Here is an 18789-nt window from a genome sequence, read left to right as displayed (position 1 = left end):
GATTTGAAGAAGAGATTGAATTGTAACCTCACACCTTAAAACAGAAAATAGCAGCAGACCCACTATTACATACTGTACTAACGGGATAAGATACAACTCTTAGCTTTGCATAATCTGTGTAAAAAAGATATGCTTGACATTTGTGGAATGTCATTTCTCTTTATAGAATTATAGGCAAGATTTCTCCAATAAAACTTAACTTAAGCCCGTTATAAAACTATAACTTCACATCAAAATTTAAAAAAGTTAAAAACTGTGTTTGAATATATACATATCACACAGGAGTGCTTGGATGTGCCTGCAGACTGTGTTGCTGGTCAGAGTCCAGTCTGCTCTCCACCTTGAAAACTGGAATAGGCTGAGTCTTCAGATCCTGTAGATGAAGTTCTGATGGAGGTGGGAAAGATGATGAAGCAGTTGTCAAAAGCTGCATCTCTGTGCATCTCTCCTCAGATTCAGTTTTTATTCTCACACACTGGGAGTCAACTTCTAAACCACAGTCCATGTTGGAATTGCTCTCTGTGTTTTGAGAGGTTTCCACAACAGGGTGATATTGTTTAAGCCTTATATGCCAGGCTAAGCTGCATACTGCTGACACTGTTTTGAACTGATGGATGACATTTCTAGGGATGAAGTAGATATCATTGTCGCAAAGCTGAATTCTAGCATAGCGAATGCCTTCTCGCCTCATTTGGTTTAGTTTTGCTTCATCCACCCACTGTACACACTAAAAAGAAAGGCAAAAAATTACATAAAGCCTTAAAACATAACAATTCAAATAAAATATTCCAATACAGAAATGGAAAAAGAATGGTAAACTATGTTTAAACAACTCAAAGTTAAACAGTTTGAGAGAACACAATAATTGCTGGAAAACCTTTTTCACATATTTTACCCTTCTTAGTCATAAAAGATTGTCAATGGCCTATGGAATCAGTACATCCTTGAAAATGCAGCTAAATATCAGTATCTTTACCACACATAAAGGCAGCATTTAATCTTTTCCCTCATATCTGACATTTTGCAGTTGAAGCCACAGTACAGTGAGGTTACCAAGTAAAATTGCATAATGCCAGAAGTAAACAGCTGTGTCCTTCTTAACCATCTTAGGCACACCCTCCATCTTAAAGACTTTGAACTCTAGCACCATCCTCTAACACACAGAGAATTTAATACAAATAAAGTTCAATTTACTGTCCATGAAACCAATTATAAAATACCTAATAAAATGAATCTAGATGCAGCTCCCAATATCTCACTCAAAGAGTAATGAGAACCTGAGACTATTACCTGAGAAACTGGAGGTTCGTGAAGGTCTAACTGAAGTCTCTGTACAACATCAGTAAAATCCTCAGCATGAAAACAAATCACATCTTTGGTTATGCGAGGCTGATCACTCCTAATATTAATAAAACAAATTTAGGGACTAGCATCACAATGGAAGATGACAATTTCAGTTTTCCTGTTTCTAGAATGTTATCATTAGCAAATAAGTAAATAAAATGCCTATCTCCTAAGGAATAAGATTGTACTTCCGTCATATTCAGTTTTCAAAAAGTAAAAGCAAATCAATTAAATGTTTTTTAAACAAAAATCAAACTGGAGAGATGGCTCAGCAATTACAAACACCAGCTGCTCTTCCAGAGGACCTGGGTTCAATTTCTAGCACTCATATGGCAGCTCCCAACTGTAACTCCAGTTCCAGGGGTTCTGGCACCCTCACAGAGATATATGCAGGAAAAATACCAATGCACATAAAGATAAATCTTTTTTACTAAAAATCAGTTAAGTTGTTAGAAACTGAAACAATAATGGCTAATATGCGTAGTTTTTGCTAGCCTTGCAGCAACCTTCCATCCTAGTGCACACCCACAATCCCAGCAACTTGGGAGGCTGAGGCCAAGAAGAGCATCTTTACTTTGAGAGACCAGCCTGACCTTGACCAACTAGTTCAAGGCTAAGTATATAGGGAGACCCTGAATTAGAAGATTTTTTTTTTTTTTTTTTTTTTAGTTTTATTCTAAATGAGATGCATTTGCTGTAATTTTATGGGGCTTTGAGCTTTGTTATTATAAAACCAGGCTCCAAGGGAGTGTAAAATGGCCACTACAGAAAAGAGTACAGCAGCCACTCAAAATAATACAATAGAAGTGCCATAGAATCCAGCAACTATAATGGGCATTGAACCTAAGGATGCAAAGAGATATCTACATATCTATGTTAACAAAAAGCCAAACACAGAAGTAACCCAAACACTTATTTAGTGAACTAATCTATGTATATGTCTGTGTGCATATGCAAAATGAACAACTCTTGGCTTAAAAGGAAATAAAGTCTGAGACTTGCTGTAACACAGGGAGACTCTGAGGGATATTATAATAATAGAAACGGCTTAGTCAGAAAAAGAAACTGGAACTGCCAAGATGCTTCAGTGAGTAATAGTGCTTGCTACCAAGCCAGAGTTCAATCCCCAAGACCCAGGTTAAGAGAGGCAACTCCTGGAAGTTGTCTAATCTCTACACAATTGCTATGGCACATACTTCACACTCACAAAAGAATAAGTGTAATAAAAATAATTCCCTTTTGCCAACCATGATTAATTTTTATTACATTTATACATTTATATTTGTGTATGTACATGTACATATATGTACATATACCAGTGTGTGGTCAGGTCTAGCAGCAAGCACCTTTAATCCACTAGGATTACTTTTTTTAAAAGGGGAAGAGTGGAGAGAGTATGTTTCCATTTCTATGAGACAGAAATGGCAAGAGAATGCAGAGTGATGGTTCCCAGGACCTAGGGATGAGAGGAAAGTGAACTGTGGGACAGCAAGTTTCAGTTTGGCAAGAAAAACATTCTAGAGCACCGTTTCATCACAGTGCAGTTACACTTACACCATTAAAATGTTTAGATGATAAACCATGTCATATGTATTTCACAATTTTAAAATTGGTCCCTGATCTTTTAAACAAAATCCACATTTTCTTACACATTACATAACCCTATATTTGGTTCCTTGAACTTACCATTCACCGAACTGTACAGCCTTCAAAACCCCAACAGCAGCCGTGCTCTGCCAGTCAAACCCCTGACCTACATGATCAGCATGTGCTCTTGTCCTGTCTTCAAAGAGAACTTCTCGGGGTTCACTTGTCCGAGGTAGGTACTGGAGATTTTTTATTTCATTCATTGATCTATAGTTGATTTGGTTGTAAAACAAATGAAAGTATGAGGAAATGAACAAGTAAAGTAAAAGGGCAGATCTGCTACAACATCAGCTTATTAAATGAGTGCAATGACTTTGGTCATTAGCACTGAACATACTATTAGACTAGACTATTCAATAAGGAGTCAACAGGGAAAGGGCAATGGACCTTGGAGAAGATTAGGTCAAAGGAGGGCAGAGGCACCCGAATAGTATGGACAAAACCTAACTGAAACTGAGAAATAATGACTGGTTGTTGGAGGAGAATGGCCCCTACAGCCTCATATATTTGAATGTCTGGTCCTTAGTTGGTGAAACTGATTTGGGAAGGACTAGAAGGGGTAGCCTTGTTGGAGAAGGTGTCACAGGAGGGTTCAAAAGTCTACCCCTTGGCCAGTTTCTCTAGCTCTCTGCCTCTAACCTGCAAATCAGGAATGTACATAAAGATGTAATGCATTCCTCTCTCGATTTTCCTCACAGTTCCTGAGTTTTCATCAGGCATCAGATCATTCTCTATGTGATCTGAACTAGAGATAAGAGCTGGATGAGTCTGGAAATTATAGTAGGCTCATTCCAACTCTTAAAACATTCAAAACTAGTTCAAAAAGAGGTATAAACCAATGCCTGCTAAAACATGGATTCTAATTAACGGTATGAAAAGAAACCTGCTTAGGAATCCTTTGGAAAATTTCCTAGCTCATAAAAATGTTTCTTCTATTAAATATATCAAGTATGATGCCTAGAACTTCTAGAACATCTAACAAACATAAGCTAACATGAGCATAAAAGCCCAGGCAAAAAGAATGATTAGCAGAGAATGGAAATGATCTGGCTCTCTGAAGCTAGTATTTAGCTACTGACCATATGGTACCGAGAGATAAACCTTCCTTCCCAGACTTCTTGAAATATGGAGTAATACTTTTTTTAATCTCATTAATCACACTTGAGTCAAAATTCTTTATACCCATAACCATTCTCTTAAAATTTCAGCTGAAAGGAAGGAAGAAGGGAAGGAGGGAGGGAAGGAAGGCAAAGGGAGGAACAAACCTTTTCACATTGACTTTGCCATCAGAATAGCATAACTCTGGATAACTGGGAATCCCACTTAATGCCTGATTTTGTACCTACTCACTCTAATGTGAAGCCTGTCTACTGCCAGGCTGAATAAGATATATAGAGAGAGAATCTCCAATAAGTGCAAAGATGTACTCAAAGTATGAAGAAGTCGCCAAAGAATAACAAATTCCTACAGATAGCATACCGACAACCAAAATTCATGATGACATTTAAAAATTCAAAGGTTAGAAGATAGAATGTAAGGTGTGTATTTCCAAATAAAACCACAGAGGTCTGTACTGTTATTGACTAAAGGCACTTAGAAACTGAAGAGACTATCAGCGGTTAAGAGCAGTGCCTGCTCTTCCAGAGGACCTGAGTTCAATTTCTAACAACTGTCTGTAACTCCAATTCCAGGGGACCTGACACCCCCACACATGTGAATCCAAGCAAAACACTAATGCACATAAAATTTTTAAATTAAATAAATATATATTTAAAAGCTATTAATATATAAACATTTATATAAAATATATAAATATATATAAATAAAAGTTGGACGGTGGTGGCACACTCCTTTAATCCTAGCAATTGAAAGGCAGAGGATCTCTGAGTTCAAGCCCAGCATGGTTGGTCTATAGTTCCAGGAAAGACGAGGCTACATAAAGAAACTGTCTCAAAAACAAAAAAGGAAAAAAACAAACAAAAAGAAAAGAAAGAAAGAAATGGCACTTAAAACAGGAACGTTCTTCTGTGAATAGAGACAAGACAATGAGGGGGAGGGAAAGAAAAGATGGGAGGAGGCAGGGAACAGCACTGACCAGGAGAGATAAAGCATGTGAAAACTTCCAGAAATAAAAACAAACAAGAATCAATAAAGGGGCCCATCCAATGACAATAGTTGGAAAGTGCATCTCCATACTCCAACTAAATTATCAATTAAATTTAATAACAGGAAAAAGAAATATTCAGAATATGCTGACTCAGTAACATCCTCCTTTCTTAGAATAATTCTTGAAAATGTGTTTGAGAAAGTAAAGGAAATAAACCTAGGAAAATAGCCACTAGTTGATGGAATACAGCATTAGCTGGTAAGTCTTAGATTTATAGAGCTTTCCATGCTAAGCTGAACACTAATCTCCAAAGGTGCTCATGATATAAATAGTATATACAAGAAAGCTTAAAGTTCATCCTATAGTCCAGAGAAACAGTAGTCACTAGAGGTTAGCAGAAGGGGATAAAGAGACAGGAAAATGGAAACTACAGAATTAGAGAAGAATAATTTTACAGGGAGATTACAAGAGTAAATTCAGCTAGATAAAATATTCTAGAAGACTATTCTATAGTATAGTAAAGCAAGTTACAAAATTTACATATGCTTCAAAGTAACTAGAAGATTTTCATCATTAAGAAATATGAAATGTTTGAGGGAATGGAAATGCTAATTCCTCTAATTTGACCACTGTACATACATTTTAGACATGTATCAAATCACATTGAACCTCATAATACTTACAATTATTATCAGTTTATTAAAAATAAAACCAATTGATAGTGTTATAGAGATCTCATGATGGAGGAAAGATGGCTGAAGAGAAGAATGCTTGCTATGTAAGCATGAAGACTGAGTTCATGTAACCCAGTGCTATGAGGGTGAAGAAAGGAGGATCACTGGAGTTTGCGGGCCACTATCCACTTTGTTCACTGAGACCCTGCCTCAAAAAATAAGATCTCGGAAAGTAATCAATAAAACAGGGCATTAAATATCCTCCTGTCACCAATGCTCATGGCACACATGCATGCACCCACAAATACAGGTACAAATACCATACACATACAACACACATATAAAGAGAGAGAGAAAAAAAGGAAATACATGCTGAGCAAGTATTCTATCAACTGACTCACATCCCCAAATCTCACATAGTTTTTAATCAAGGTTTTCATGGATCATCTTAAGTTCCTAAAGCTATTTTATGCTTAGGAAGCACTGTCCTATGAGTTTTAAGTTAAAGTTGAAACTAATCCATTAAAACTCAACTGCTTCTTTTTTAAATTATTTATTTTGAGACAAGATCTCAATATATAGACTCAATAGCATGAAACTTACTATGTAGACCAGGGTGGTCTGCCTCTGGAGTTCTTGGATTACAGGTATACAACACCATGCTCAGCTTAATTTTAAACTGCTATTCCCATTTTCAGTCTCATTGAACAGCATTTTCAAAAATGAAATCTACATTCGCTTTGTGTATGTGAAAGAGAAAGAAGCATATGACTTACCACAGCTTTATGCAATAGCAAAATAGTACATGCTTCCCTCAGCAAACCATGTTTCCTACTGTGTCATAAGTACAATCCCCAATCTCAAGGAGTTCAAAATTTATTAGGAAACTAAAATAGTAAAAAGATCATCAAGGAACCATGTTGTAAGAAACAGAACTAATTAGCATGTTCTAGGCTCCACAAAGATGATTCTAAGTAAGTTTGGAAGCTTTACTAAAAACCTCTAAGGCAAAGAGGAAGGTGGGAAAAAGGGTATTCCAAAGAAAAAGAACAGTTCAAGAGCAAAAAGCAATGGAAAAAAAATAGTTTGGAAATTCAATTTAGTAGCTAGGAGAGACTGAAAGCTGACTCAGTTTTATTGTAAGTTCTGTATAGACCACAGTAAGAAGAATTTGATAGTTTATCCTGCAGAAAGTTATAAGATACAAGTTTTAAGAAAAATCAATTTTTCAGGATACTACTGACCATGTAATAGGTTATCTGAACTAGGCAACTGACAACTTAAAATTTTACCTAAAGGAACGCTTCAAAAATCTAGACAAGTTTCAAAACCATGCTCAGGTATCAATCATTTTTATAAAGCATCTATTAAAGAAAGCAGTTTTGCTTATTTGAGGAAAATAAATGTTTACCGTCGTCTTTTGAAGGGTGACTTTGGCATATCTGCTGTAGGGATCATCTGCTCTCCTGGTCTCACCCACATTATAGGCCCATCATCGCTCTGAGACCTACATTGTAGTTGGAGGCTGGAAAGTGTACCCCAGGGCAAAGTCATCTAGAAACCAAAGAAATTAAGTTACATTTCAAAGATTTTAGACTGTTTACAGATTACCTCCCATCCAAAAAAACTACTAAAAGCCATTTCACATGTTGTATGTGAAGAAATAAAAGCCATATTACAGAGTAACATATTTTTTAAAAAACTAAAATATTCAATAATAATACTTTGCTAAACATTTCTACACAAACTACTGTATAAAATTTAGTTTTTTTAATTTTTATTTTTATAAAACAACCTTATTTTACAAAACAAGGAAAAATGTACAGATTTTAAACATTTTTTGCTTAAAATTATACATTTTTGTCAGTACTTTTTTTTCAGATTTTAACATAATTTTTACATAAAACTATATGAATATATTTTTTAGTCAGTACTTGATTTTTTTCAAGGTTTGATTGTATGCCTTGAAAACTTAATAGTTACAATGAGCTAAAGTACATGTAAAACAAAATGTAACATGGAAATAGTTAAAGTTTTCTTGTTTTGTAAATATTTTGTTTTGTTTTGTTTTGTTTTCTTTATTTCTTGGACTTCATACAGTCTGTGAGTTGTTTCTGGGGGAGTGCAAGCCTCTGGGGTTAGCATCCCACTATCAGTGACTGCATATTATGTCTGTTCTTTTGTGACTGGGTTATCTCACTCAGGATGATATTCTCTAGATGCAGCCATTTTCTTAAGAATTTGGTTAAGTCATTGTTTCTGGTGGCTGAGTAGTATTCCACTGTGTATATGTACCACAATTTTTGTATCCATTCATCTTCTGAGGGACATCTGGGTTCCTTCCAGCTTCTGGCTATTATAAATAGAGCCGCTATGAACATTGTGGTGATAAAATTTAATTTTAGTAAGCAAAATTAATTTAATACTCTAACTGAAAGTATCTACTGAAATAATACAGAAAAAAGGTTAATAGTCTAAAGAAATACTCACTTTCAGAAATGGTGATTCTTCTAACATATCTAGGAACTCTGGGAAATAATCACCAACTTCTTCATCTACTGCTCCAACAAGACTTATCTGCCGCATAGGACCTGCTCGGTAGGTACCACAGCAATATGTCCTGTTGACCTGAGATACAATGAAAGAGAGGGAAAAAGGTTAAAGTTCACTATAAAGAAGGAGAACTAAAAATTGTTTTTAGTAAACACTATTTCGAAAAGACAGAATAAGCAATAAAACTGGCAAGGCACAGGGGAGAAACTGCCATAGCCACAGCAATCCTGCATGTCCATTATATATTCCTTAACTTAACTTTCACTTTAAGGCGGATACCAAGCTAGCGTACTACCTTAAATTTACTTAATTCAACAGCACCCAATTGACAAACAGCTCAAAAAAAACATAGATATCTAGGCTAATTGATGTGACATGAATAAAAATAAAGTACCTCTTCCTGTTTGAAAAGAGAAAGAAAACCTGAAGGGAAGATAAGATGGAGGGAGGAAAGAAAGGCAGAGGGAACATGAGTATAACAAAGTTCATTTTCATTCACACTTAAAGACTTTTTGCCTTATCAGGACCTTCACAACTTAAAAGGTTCACACTTCTGTTGAGTACTAATACTGTCTCCAAAAAAAAAAAAAAAAAAAGCCAAAAAGTAATATTGTTCAATTTTTACTGAGTTAAACGGTTACTGGCATAACCGTAATCAAGTAAATAAACATGCTATAAAAATTCTAGTTCTAGATTTTGAGGCTATAATGTTTAGTCTATTTGGAAAACTATAAGAATACCCATTTTCATCTCTTTACTTAAACTAAAGTAGGCCTCTGGCTTTCCCTTAACTATACTTATTTCTGAGTCTCAGCCCCTTCTTGTTTTCAGTTTCTTCCAGATCTAGCTTAGACATCAAGGTTTACCCCTCACTGGTATTCTATCCTACCTTGCACCTGCTGCCTGCAAGCCCCAACCATGAAGCATTCAAACCATCAGTTCACCTCACAACATTCCCAATCAGGAGCCAACAAACGCCTCATCCCTTAAGTCCAACTATACTTGAGAATCTTACCAACTTGCCACCCGATGTATCCAGACATACAAACCTCTTCCACATAAGAAAACTATTTCAATAATATCTGTCTCTAGTTCCTGTGTTTATCAATTCACCTCACTTTTTGTTGACTTTTCATGTCACTGCAACCCCCAAACAAACCAGTAATGACCTCCTACAGACAAATCAGAAATGTTTTCTAGTCATCTGTTGTCTTAGCTTCCTTCCAGGCACCTTCCTCTAGTTTCAGAGTTGGCCTATTTCTCATTCAACATATTATCTATGGCTGTTTTAAATTATAATGCAACGTTATTACACCTGCCCTGCTACGTTCTGTATCTAACTCTCTAAATGAAGATAGTTCCTCTGAGTCAAATCTCTAAGTACACTGTCTTTCAGTCAGGCTGCAGACATTCAAACACAGTGCCTAAAACACATTCTCTTCTAAGCTTTCTTTCCACTCCTAAACCTGTATGTTTATTGTTGTGATACTTATGTATTTGCTCACAAGACAATGCTAATAATCATTTTCTCAATTCCCTTACTAGAAATTTATAAGCCTTTTCCTCAACCTTTAAATAACAAATTTTATTGCTCTAAGTAGTGCCTTAATGCAAGAAATAATTTCTTTTCTAATTGCAAAAGATCTCAAAAATCACTGTCCTTACATGAGAGTTCCCCATGAACCATCTTACATAGTGCCTAACTAAGGATCTCCTAAAGAAAAAATACTTTTACCATTCAGCTTCCCCTTTCTAAATGTTTCAAGTAGTTCCATTAAGCTTAAAATCTTCATGGCTGACCAAGTTCCTTCTGATCTATTATTCCAAAAGAATTATATGATTTGCCACATTTTAACACACATACTTTAATCTTTGTTCACTTCCAATTTTTACATGTTGTTATTGTTGACCATTATAATTTTAACTTAACCATCTAGGTAACTAAATAGGTCAATGAGAAGACATAGCTAAACATGTTTCCATGTAAAGAAATCAAGTCTATGGAAAATACAGGTCTTAGGCAAGTTGGATTTGAAGTTATAACTAGATTAAAATAATAGTAACAATAAGGGTTTGGGAATATAGTTCAGACAGAGCATTTGACTAGCATATGTGAGATCCTTTGTTCAATCCCAGCATTTAACAACAAAAAATTAAAGACATTCCATCCTCCTTGCCCAGACAGATCTTATACATCCTCCATCAGGGTCTTTCTATACAGATGAGTCTGCCTGGTCTTCCCCTCAATGCACCCTCTGCAAACCCCAATATCTAGACCTGGCTGCATATCAAACACTGCAGCCTAGTCTGGCCCCCAGGTTCTCATCAGGATATAAATATTCCACTCACACACACACCCGCTAGGGCCCTTCATAAGGCATGTTCAAACCTGTCTGCCAAGCCAGAGCCTGTACATCTTGCACCAAGGTGTTGCCAGGTAAATCCACCTGATCCTCCCCCACTATACATACTTTTCCCAAACCCCAGATTTACCCCAAATCCAGACTTGGACCAGGACATACATCCTGGATACCCCCCCAAACCCCTTTGTGCACTTGACTTCATCCTACCTAATCCATAACCAACCTTTAGAACCAACCTGACCTACGATACAAACCTCGTGTGCTGCTCCAACCTGCTCTGTCCTTACCACAGAACAAAGACGTCCACATGCCCAGATCTCACAGCAAAAATACAAACAATTTGAAAGATCAAGACAGTATTCCTTTCCTCCCACTAAAATCCACCTGTCCTATAGAAATGTTTACCAATGAAAATTTCTTAGATAAACACCAGGACTCAGAATTTAAAAGACCAATTTTAAATTTCAAAATATTCAAGGATTTAAAGAAGAGAAAAAGAAACAACTCAGTGAACTTAAAAAGAAAATAAATGCCTGAGTGATACCCAAGAAAACACAATATTGTGCTCAAAGCACTAGCTGGAACAATGAGCCAAGAAAATGAAATTAAAGAAAGGCAAACAGAAAAAAAGGAATCTACTCCATTTGCTGATGACATGACAGGAGACATAAGAGAACCTAAAATTTCTACCAGAAAACTTCTAGAAATAACTGTCATTTCAGCAATGTGGCAGGATGAATAATCAACCTTCAAAAATTAATAGCTCTTCATAATAAACATACAGAAAAAAAGATCATGGACACACTCCCATTCACAACAAAGAAATGAAAATATCTAGGAATAAACCTAACAAGGAAGTACAGAACCTATACAATGTAAACTTTAAACCTGTGAAGGAAAAGTAGAGAAAAATACAAAAAAACAGAAAGATACTCCATGCTCATAGGTTGGTAAAATTAATACTATGGAAATAAACATCCTATCAAAAGCCATTTACAAATTTAATATAATCCCATCAAAATCCCTGTCTCATTCTTCATAAAAACTTGGAAAACTGCTAAAATTAAATGAGATCGCAAAGGACTCTAGATCGCCAAGACAATCCTAAGCAAAAAGAACAATGCTAGAGGGCTTACCATTCTAAGACCTCAAGATATATTACAAAGCTATAGTAATAAAAACAGCATGGTATTGGCACACAAACAGATATGAAAATGAATGGAACAAAACCAAAGATCCAAACATGAGGATATATATCTACAATCATCTGATATTCAACAACACTGTCAAAAACTTATATTGGAGAAAATACAGTATCTTCAATGAATGGTGCTGGGAATACTAGATGTCTACATGTTTTCAATTAAGTTAGATCTGTAGCTATCAACTTGCACAAAACTAGCTCCAAATGAATTAAAGAAGTAATGTGAAACCTGAAGTACTAACACTGCTACAAGAAAATACAGGCAGCACCGGATAAGACATAGGTATAAGGAAGAACTCTCTAAAATGATCTGCCCAGAAACTGAGACCAACAATTGACATATAGGACCTCTTAAAATTAAAAATCTGCATAACTAAAGAAACAATCGAATGAAGAGAAACCTTACAAAATGAAAAAGTATGTTGCCAGCTGAACTAAAAAATAAAACAGAATAAAAAGAAAAGACCCATTTAAAAAGGTGTCTTGGGATCTCTGAACAGAGTTCTTAAAAGAATTTTAAAAAATGACTTAAAAAAAATCTCAAAAAATGTTCATTGTCCCTAACAGTTAAGAAAATACAAATCAAAACTTTATAGACTTTTTCTTACCCTAGTCAGCATGGCAAATGTCAACACAACAACCAGCAACAAATGCTAGAGAGAGACTATGAGAAAGAGGGAACCCTCATTCATAGTTGGTGGGATTGCAAACTAGCAGCCACTCTAGTAATCAGTTTGTAGAATCTGCAAATACTAAAACTGAGTTTATCATATGACCTGGCTGTAACACTCTTTATTATATATCTCAAAGACTAGACACCCTAGACCACAGATACATGCTTAGACACACTCATTGTCACTCTGTTCACAATAGTTAAGAATGGAAACTACTTAAACATCCCTCCACTAATGAATGGATAATGCAAATGTGGTACATATACACTATGGAATACTCTTCAGCTGTAAAGAAAAGTGCAATATGATTCATGTTATGTGTGTGTAAATGGATAGAAATAGAAAAGGTATATGAGTGAGGACACCCAGACCCAGTAAGATAGTGTCTCTCTTCTGTGGTTCCTAATTCAAATGTTCAGATATATGTACTATGGTAGTCTGAATAAGAATGGCCCCTATATGTAAATTGTCCTGAAGCTGTTTGTATTTTAATGTTAATCCCACCTCCCCAAGAAGGGCTGCCTAGTCACATGACTCCAACTGAATCTTCCCATTTTAATTAGTAAAATAAAGGAAAGCCAGTGACTGGATGGGGCCAGGGAGGTAGAGAGGGCTGAGAGGTAAGAGGAGGTCAGAGGATGGAGGGGTAAGGTCGTGGTGACAAGGAGTTTCCTAAGTACCAACTAGACCCAGGTGATAATGATTGGTGTTAAAAAGCTATGAACATTAAGGATTTTACAGGTCTAATATCTCATATAGAAGGGCAGTTTGTATCTTTGTCTATCTGATGCAATCTTGTTGTGTAGAGGGTTTGTGGGTTGAGAGTTGAATATATAAACCTGTATGAAAAGCTGTAGAGTTGTGATTGTGTTGAATTTTGGAGTAAACGAACATCTGGGTCGGAGGCGAAAGGCAGGCAGAGTAAGACCGCCAAGGGAAGGGATGCGTGGTCAGAGTTGGGCCTCGGAGGCTTGGACCAAGTGGGGCCTGAGGAGTTAGACCTCAGGGCCAATAAAGAGGTAAAGTTATTTTATTTTTTAATATTTACTGCAACACCTATAGGCTCATATACTTGAACGCTCAGCCATCAGAGAGTGGCCCTACTTGGAAGTAATTAGGAGGAATGGCCTTGTTGGAGGAAGTGTGTCCCTGGGGATAGGCTCTGAGTTTTCAAAAGTCCATTCTAAGCCCAGAGGTTCTCTTCCTGCTGCCTGACGATCGAGACTAAAAACTCCCAACAACTTCTCAAGTACCATGAATGCCTGCATGCTTTCATGCTCCCCACTATGGTAAGAATAAAATTCTGAAACTATAAGAAAGCCATGCTTTCTTTTAGAAGAGTTGCTGTGGCCATGGTGGCCATGGTGTCTCTTTACAACAATAGAACACAGACTAAGACACATACATAACCTCAAGTAACTACAGAAGCCAGGAAAATAAAACTTGGAGAAAAGACAATAGAGCTCTGAATACCAGGATAAAAATGATTTGAAGGGGGAAATGGGAAAAAGTGCTTTAATTAGGGACAGGAAGAAAGATAAATACAGGAGGGAGAAGGGTGTGATGGTTTGCATATGCTTGGCCCAGGAAGTGGCACTAGTAGAAGGTGTGGCCTTGTTGGAGGAAGTGTGTCACTCTGGGGATGGGCTTGGAGACACTCCTCCTAGCTGCCTGAGAATGCTCAGTCTGTTTCTGGCTTCCTTTGGATGAAGATGTATAACTCTCAGCTCCTCCTGCACCATGCCTGCCTGGATGCTGCCATGTTTCTGCCTTAATACTGGACTGAACCTCTGAACCTATAAGCCAGTCTCAATTAAATATTTTTATTTAAAAGACTTGCCTTGGTCATGGTGTCTTTTCACAGCAATAAAACCCTAACTAAGACAAAGGGTAAAATAGCAGAAAGGATGTCTAGAAAACTCATAAACCATTATCTATGTGCCTAAAATTACAAATAATATATATGTGCTAATATATATGTATAATAATATACAATTCTATTAATATATATTATACTAATATATGGATGATAATATACAATACTATTAATAGATATTATACTAATATACACATTTATATATGTTTACATATATAGTTTAAATTAAAATTACCATGTGGGTTGACAATGCTGCTTCCAAGAGCCATAAACTAGTAATAAAACCCCAAATATCAGGCAAGACCCCTTCTGAATTGCTGGTCAGCGCTGTCTAAAAGATTCCTAAAACATTATAGGCTATTGTTGCTGCCCTTAGTTGCCTTCTAGAGGTAGAAGATAAATTCTTATGGCTAAGCATCATGTACTTTAGGCATAGGTCCTAGAGAATCAGAGATCCACCTTACCTGAAAGCCTTCTTCATGTGACTAGAAGGCTCCATAGAAAACTGATTCCAAAGGAGGGAAGCAACAAACAGTCCTACCCAATTATGACCCTATGAACTACAATAACCAGTATGGCCCAATATCCATAAGTGTGCAAAAGTGGCACACATATCTTATCAGTAACCATCAACTGTAGACTTAGATTTCCTAAAACTTATTTTAAATAAGAATTTTTAAATATTTTAACCCCCTTTTAGCCCATCATCCAAAGATAGGGGAGAAAATGTGGTAAATTGGACTAGGGAATGTAGACCTATTTAGAAGTAAAGTTGTCCCTTGGGTGATTTCATTCTCCATTTGTCAGGATTCCAGTAGTTCAGTTCAGTAGTGTCCGTATAACAAACACAAATCAGCAGCAGTGGCACAATACAGCAGAAACTGCCAGGCTGCCACTTAATGGCATGATACAGCAGCGCAACCAGGACCAGCCAGGCCACCAGATGTTCTCTGCTATGCCTCTCTCAATGAAGTGAAGATCAGCAAAGATGAAGATAGATGGGAGACCAATAAAGCGTTACAAAGCTAGCTGTGTAAGTGCCCCATCATTGTCCACTGGGTCCTACTTACACTTTCTCCAAACACTACATGTCCTCCCATAGATCTTGCCTCAGCAAAATACCGTGTGAGTCAGCCTCACCACGTAAGTCTGTATCAGCAAAAGACCATGTGAGTCTATATCACCTCACATACCCAGAAACTTCCACAGCAATCCTCTCTAGTTCGAATTAAGGCCTGTTCAAAAAGAGGAAAATTATGCCTCGTAATAGACACCTAGCCAACTTTATGGGGCTAATGAAAGCATGGATCATGGAAAATCTACAATAGCCATTTTACTAAACCAGCATAAACCCTAAATGCATCCTAAATATCTTTATTCTTATTCTTACAGATAAAAATAAGTCTTGTTCCTTGTCAACAAAATGTCTCCTTGCAACAGATGGAGAACATTATAGAAAACCATAACCAATTAAAATGCAGAGAATAAGTGTCAATGTGGTGCTCAGCTCCAACTGCTACATCAACAGCACAACACCAGGGAAGAAAAGAACAGGAAGTTTGCTGTGATAATGTACCTCCTAGAAATGTCAAAGACAATACACCTATGAAATATTACTAACATGGCTACCTAAGACCTGAACAAGAACAACACTAATAGCTAGGCTAACATGGAAGGAGCAAATCTAATCCCTACACCAGAGGAGTAAAAGGCAACAAAGAATACTGACAGCAGGAGAAAACTACTTTCCCTTCACACACACAAGAAAAGGAAAAGGAAAAGGGAAAGGAAAAGGAAAGAAAAGAAAAGGAAAAGGAAAAAGGAAAGGAAAAGGAAAAGGAAAGGAAAGAAAAGGAAAAGGAAAAAGAAAAGGAAAAGGAAAGGAAAAAGGAAAGGAAAAGGAAAGGAAAGGAAAGGAAAGGAAAGGAAAGGAAAGGAAAGGAAAGGAAAAAAGAAAATGACTTTCCAAGGTAAAGTCTTCTCTGTAATGGGGATGTGACACCCATTTCAGACACCTATGCAGGCATCAGGCACACACAATGGCACATATACATACAGGTAAAGCCACTGGCATTATCTAGACAGTCTAATTTTACAGTTACTAAGACTTAAAAAAAAACTATAGAGAAACAAAGGTACAAAAATTAAAGAGTTACAAATATCTGAAAAAGTAAGTAAATGAACTATCAAACTAAAAGACAGCTGAGATGGGAGGATCACACAGAAAAAGGGGAAAAACAGAGCAAATAAACCACATGGAGAAGACAACTACAATAACTTAAGAATAGCACTTTAAACAATGGCCAAGAATATTAGGTTTGAGAAAAGAAGAAATATTACCCAGAATGCATCTTTACTAAAACACTAGTTTAAGAAGTTAACCAATGATTGATAAAGAAAAAATTAGAAGCTGATAATTTAGACCAGACATTGACAAACTCTAACAGACCAAACCCAGGACTGCCAAACTGGACAGGAAAACATCCTACCCATTCATTTCTACTTACACACAATGGCAGAATTAAAGCAGCAAGTACTTGAGAGAGAGGCAGATACTATGCAGTCTTTTGTATTAAAAGTTTATACACCCAATTTATTTTTTTAAGTTTATTTATATGAGTACACTATAGTTGCCTCCAGACACACCAAAAGAAGAATCAGATCCAATTACAGATGGTTGTGAACCACCATGTGGTTGCTGGGAATTAAACTCAGACCTCTGGAAGAACAGTCAGTGCTCTTAAACATCTGAGCCATCTCTCCAGCCCCTATACACCCCAATTTAAATAAAGGCAGTATGCTCCTAAAATACTATGCAGTTCTCAATTAAAAAAAAAAAAAATTACCAGCTGGGCATGGTGGTGTATGCTTTTAGTTCCAAACACTGAAGACAGAGGCAGATAGATCTCTGAGGGCAAAGCCAGCCTATTCTACAGTGAGTTCTAGAATAGCCTGGGCTACATAGAAAAACCCTCTCAAAAACCAAAAAACAAAGTTTACCTACCCCACATTAAAGCACTCACAGGAGAAAACAAGTAACATGTCTAAATATAAAGTCTATTATTCACTGCAGTGTATCTGAAATATAACATGCCTCACGTAAATATTTGTTGAATTTATGTATATTAAGGGTAGAAACACAGTAATCAAACATTATACTCTGGGTAAGAGAAAGAAAAAAGAAGAGCTATTGATCAACACTGTCACTTACATTAAAAAGTCTAATAAATGCAAATTTTTGTCAGTTATTTAAATAATTAGTAACACAAGCCAGACTGTGAACAGCATTTATAAGCACAGTAACATGTACGAACTGAGGGAATCTGATGCCAAAAAGCAAACCACTAATTATTCCTAAGTATTCTGTCTTTCTTGTTTTTAGTGAGAATTTCCTGGGCATATGGCCAGTGAGCTAGGATCCCTGGTAACTAAGTATACCCTGTGGTTAAATTATAGCCAATAGGATGGCAAGCTAAAAATGCAGTTTTCATAAGGAACCATCTTGCCTTTCATTTCCTCGTTCTTTGCTAGCAGAACCCTGTGTGCTACAGAGCCAGGCCCATCCAAGCATAAATGAAACTTAAAGACAGAGAACCAGGATCCTGAATAACGTAAAGCAATGTTGCTAAACTTCAGACTATCACAGAGGAAAAACATTCTTTCCTAGCCACCATATTTGGATTCTTTGTTATGGTCATTTTGGTAGCTCAGATGACACTGGCATATTATAGCCTGACCTGAACATAAGGGGAAAAAAAGAAAAAAAAAATCTACCACTACACTACACCCAAAAGAGAGTAATTATGATTAGATACTTGCAAACCAAACAAATGAGAAGTACAAGTTAAAAGTACATTTTAATTATTGATAAAAGATTAAAAGAGAACACAACAGTCTCCAAATACTTTGATGACTGTTTGTCCCCCACAGGGTGCTGAAAAGCTCAGTCTTAGTGTGGTGCTGCTGACACATGGTAGAGCACAGTGGGAGATAATTAGGACACTGGGCATCACCTCAGAAGGTTGACACACAGAACACAGAACATTCCTAAGAGTCTGTTAAAAATGAGCTGGTACCTAGCTCTTCTGAACCCCTCTGCTACATGGTCACTGATCACACTCACCCAGAACAGAACCAAATGTATGTCAGTGACATGCCCTTGAATGCCCAGAACACTGAACTAAAATCTTTGTCTTTACAATGTACCTGACTTTTGCTCGTTTGTGATAGCAACAGAAAACAGACTAAGAATTTTAAGGAAGTAGACTTATATAATCTTAAACAAGAATAAGAATTATAAAAAAAAAAAAAACCCAAACCATTCATTCACTATAAATTTCTATTATA

The 18789-nt window shown here is 36.5% G+C and overlaps 1 protein-coding gene across 1 annotated transcript in view; it reads right to left on the bottom strand.

Annotated features, from left to right (window-relative positions):
* Window positions 1-18789, bottom strand: part of RSBN1 (round spermatid basic protein 1) — a gene marked incomplete at its 5' end in the record, with an annotated part of 41296 nt that continues 22507 nt past the window's right edge. Inside the window, 5 exons of the mRNA XM_080916500.1 lie at window positions 1-727; window positions 1291-1399; window positions 3031-3198; window positions 7184-7326; window positions 8263-8400. Of these exons, the coding sequence (XP_080772626.1) occupies window positions 275-727; window positions 1291-1399; window positions 3031-3198; window positions 7184-7326; window positions 8263-8400 (1011 nt within the window). The 3' untranslated portion in view covers window positions 1-274. The remainder of the gene's footprint in view (window positions 728-1290; window positions 1400-3030; window positions 3199-7183; window positions 7327-8262; window positions 8401-18789) is intronic.

Source organism: Micromys minutus (assembly GCF_963924665.1).
Source record: "Micromys minutus genome assembly, chromosome: 4".
In the NCBI taxonomy this organism is placed as follows: Eukaryota; Metazoa; Chordata; class Mammalia; order Rodentia; family Muridae; genus Micromys; species Micromys minutus.
The sequence above is the reverse complement of the archived record's forward strand: the minus strand, read 5'-3'. Positions and strand labels throughout refer to the sequence as shown.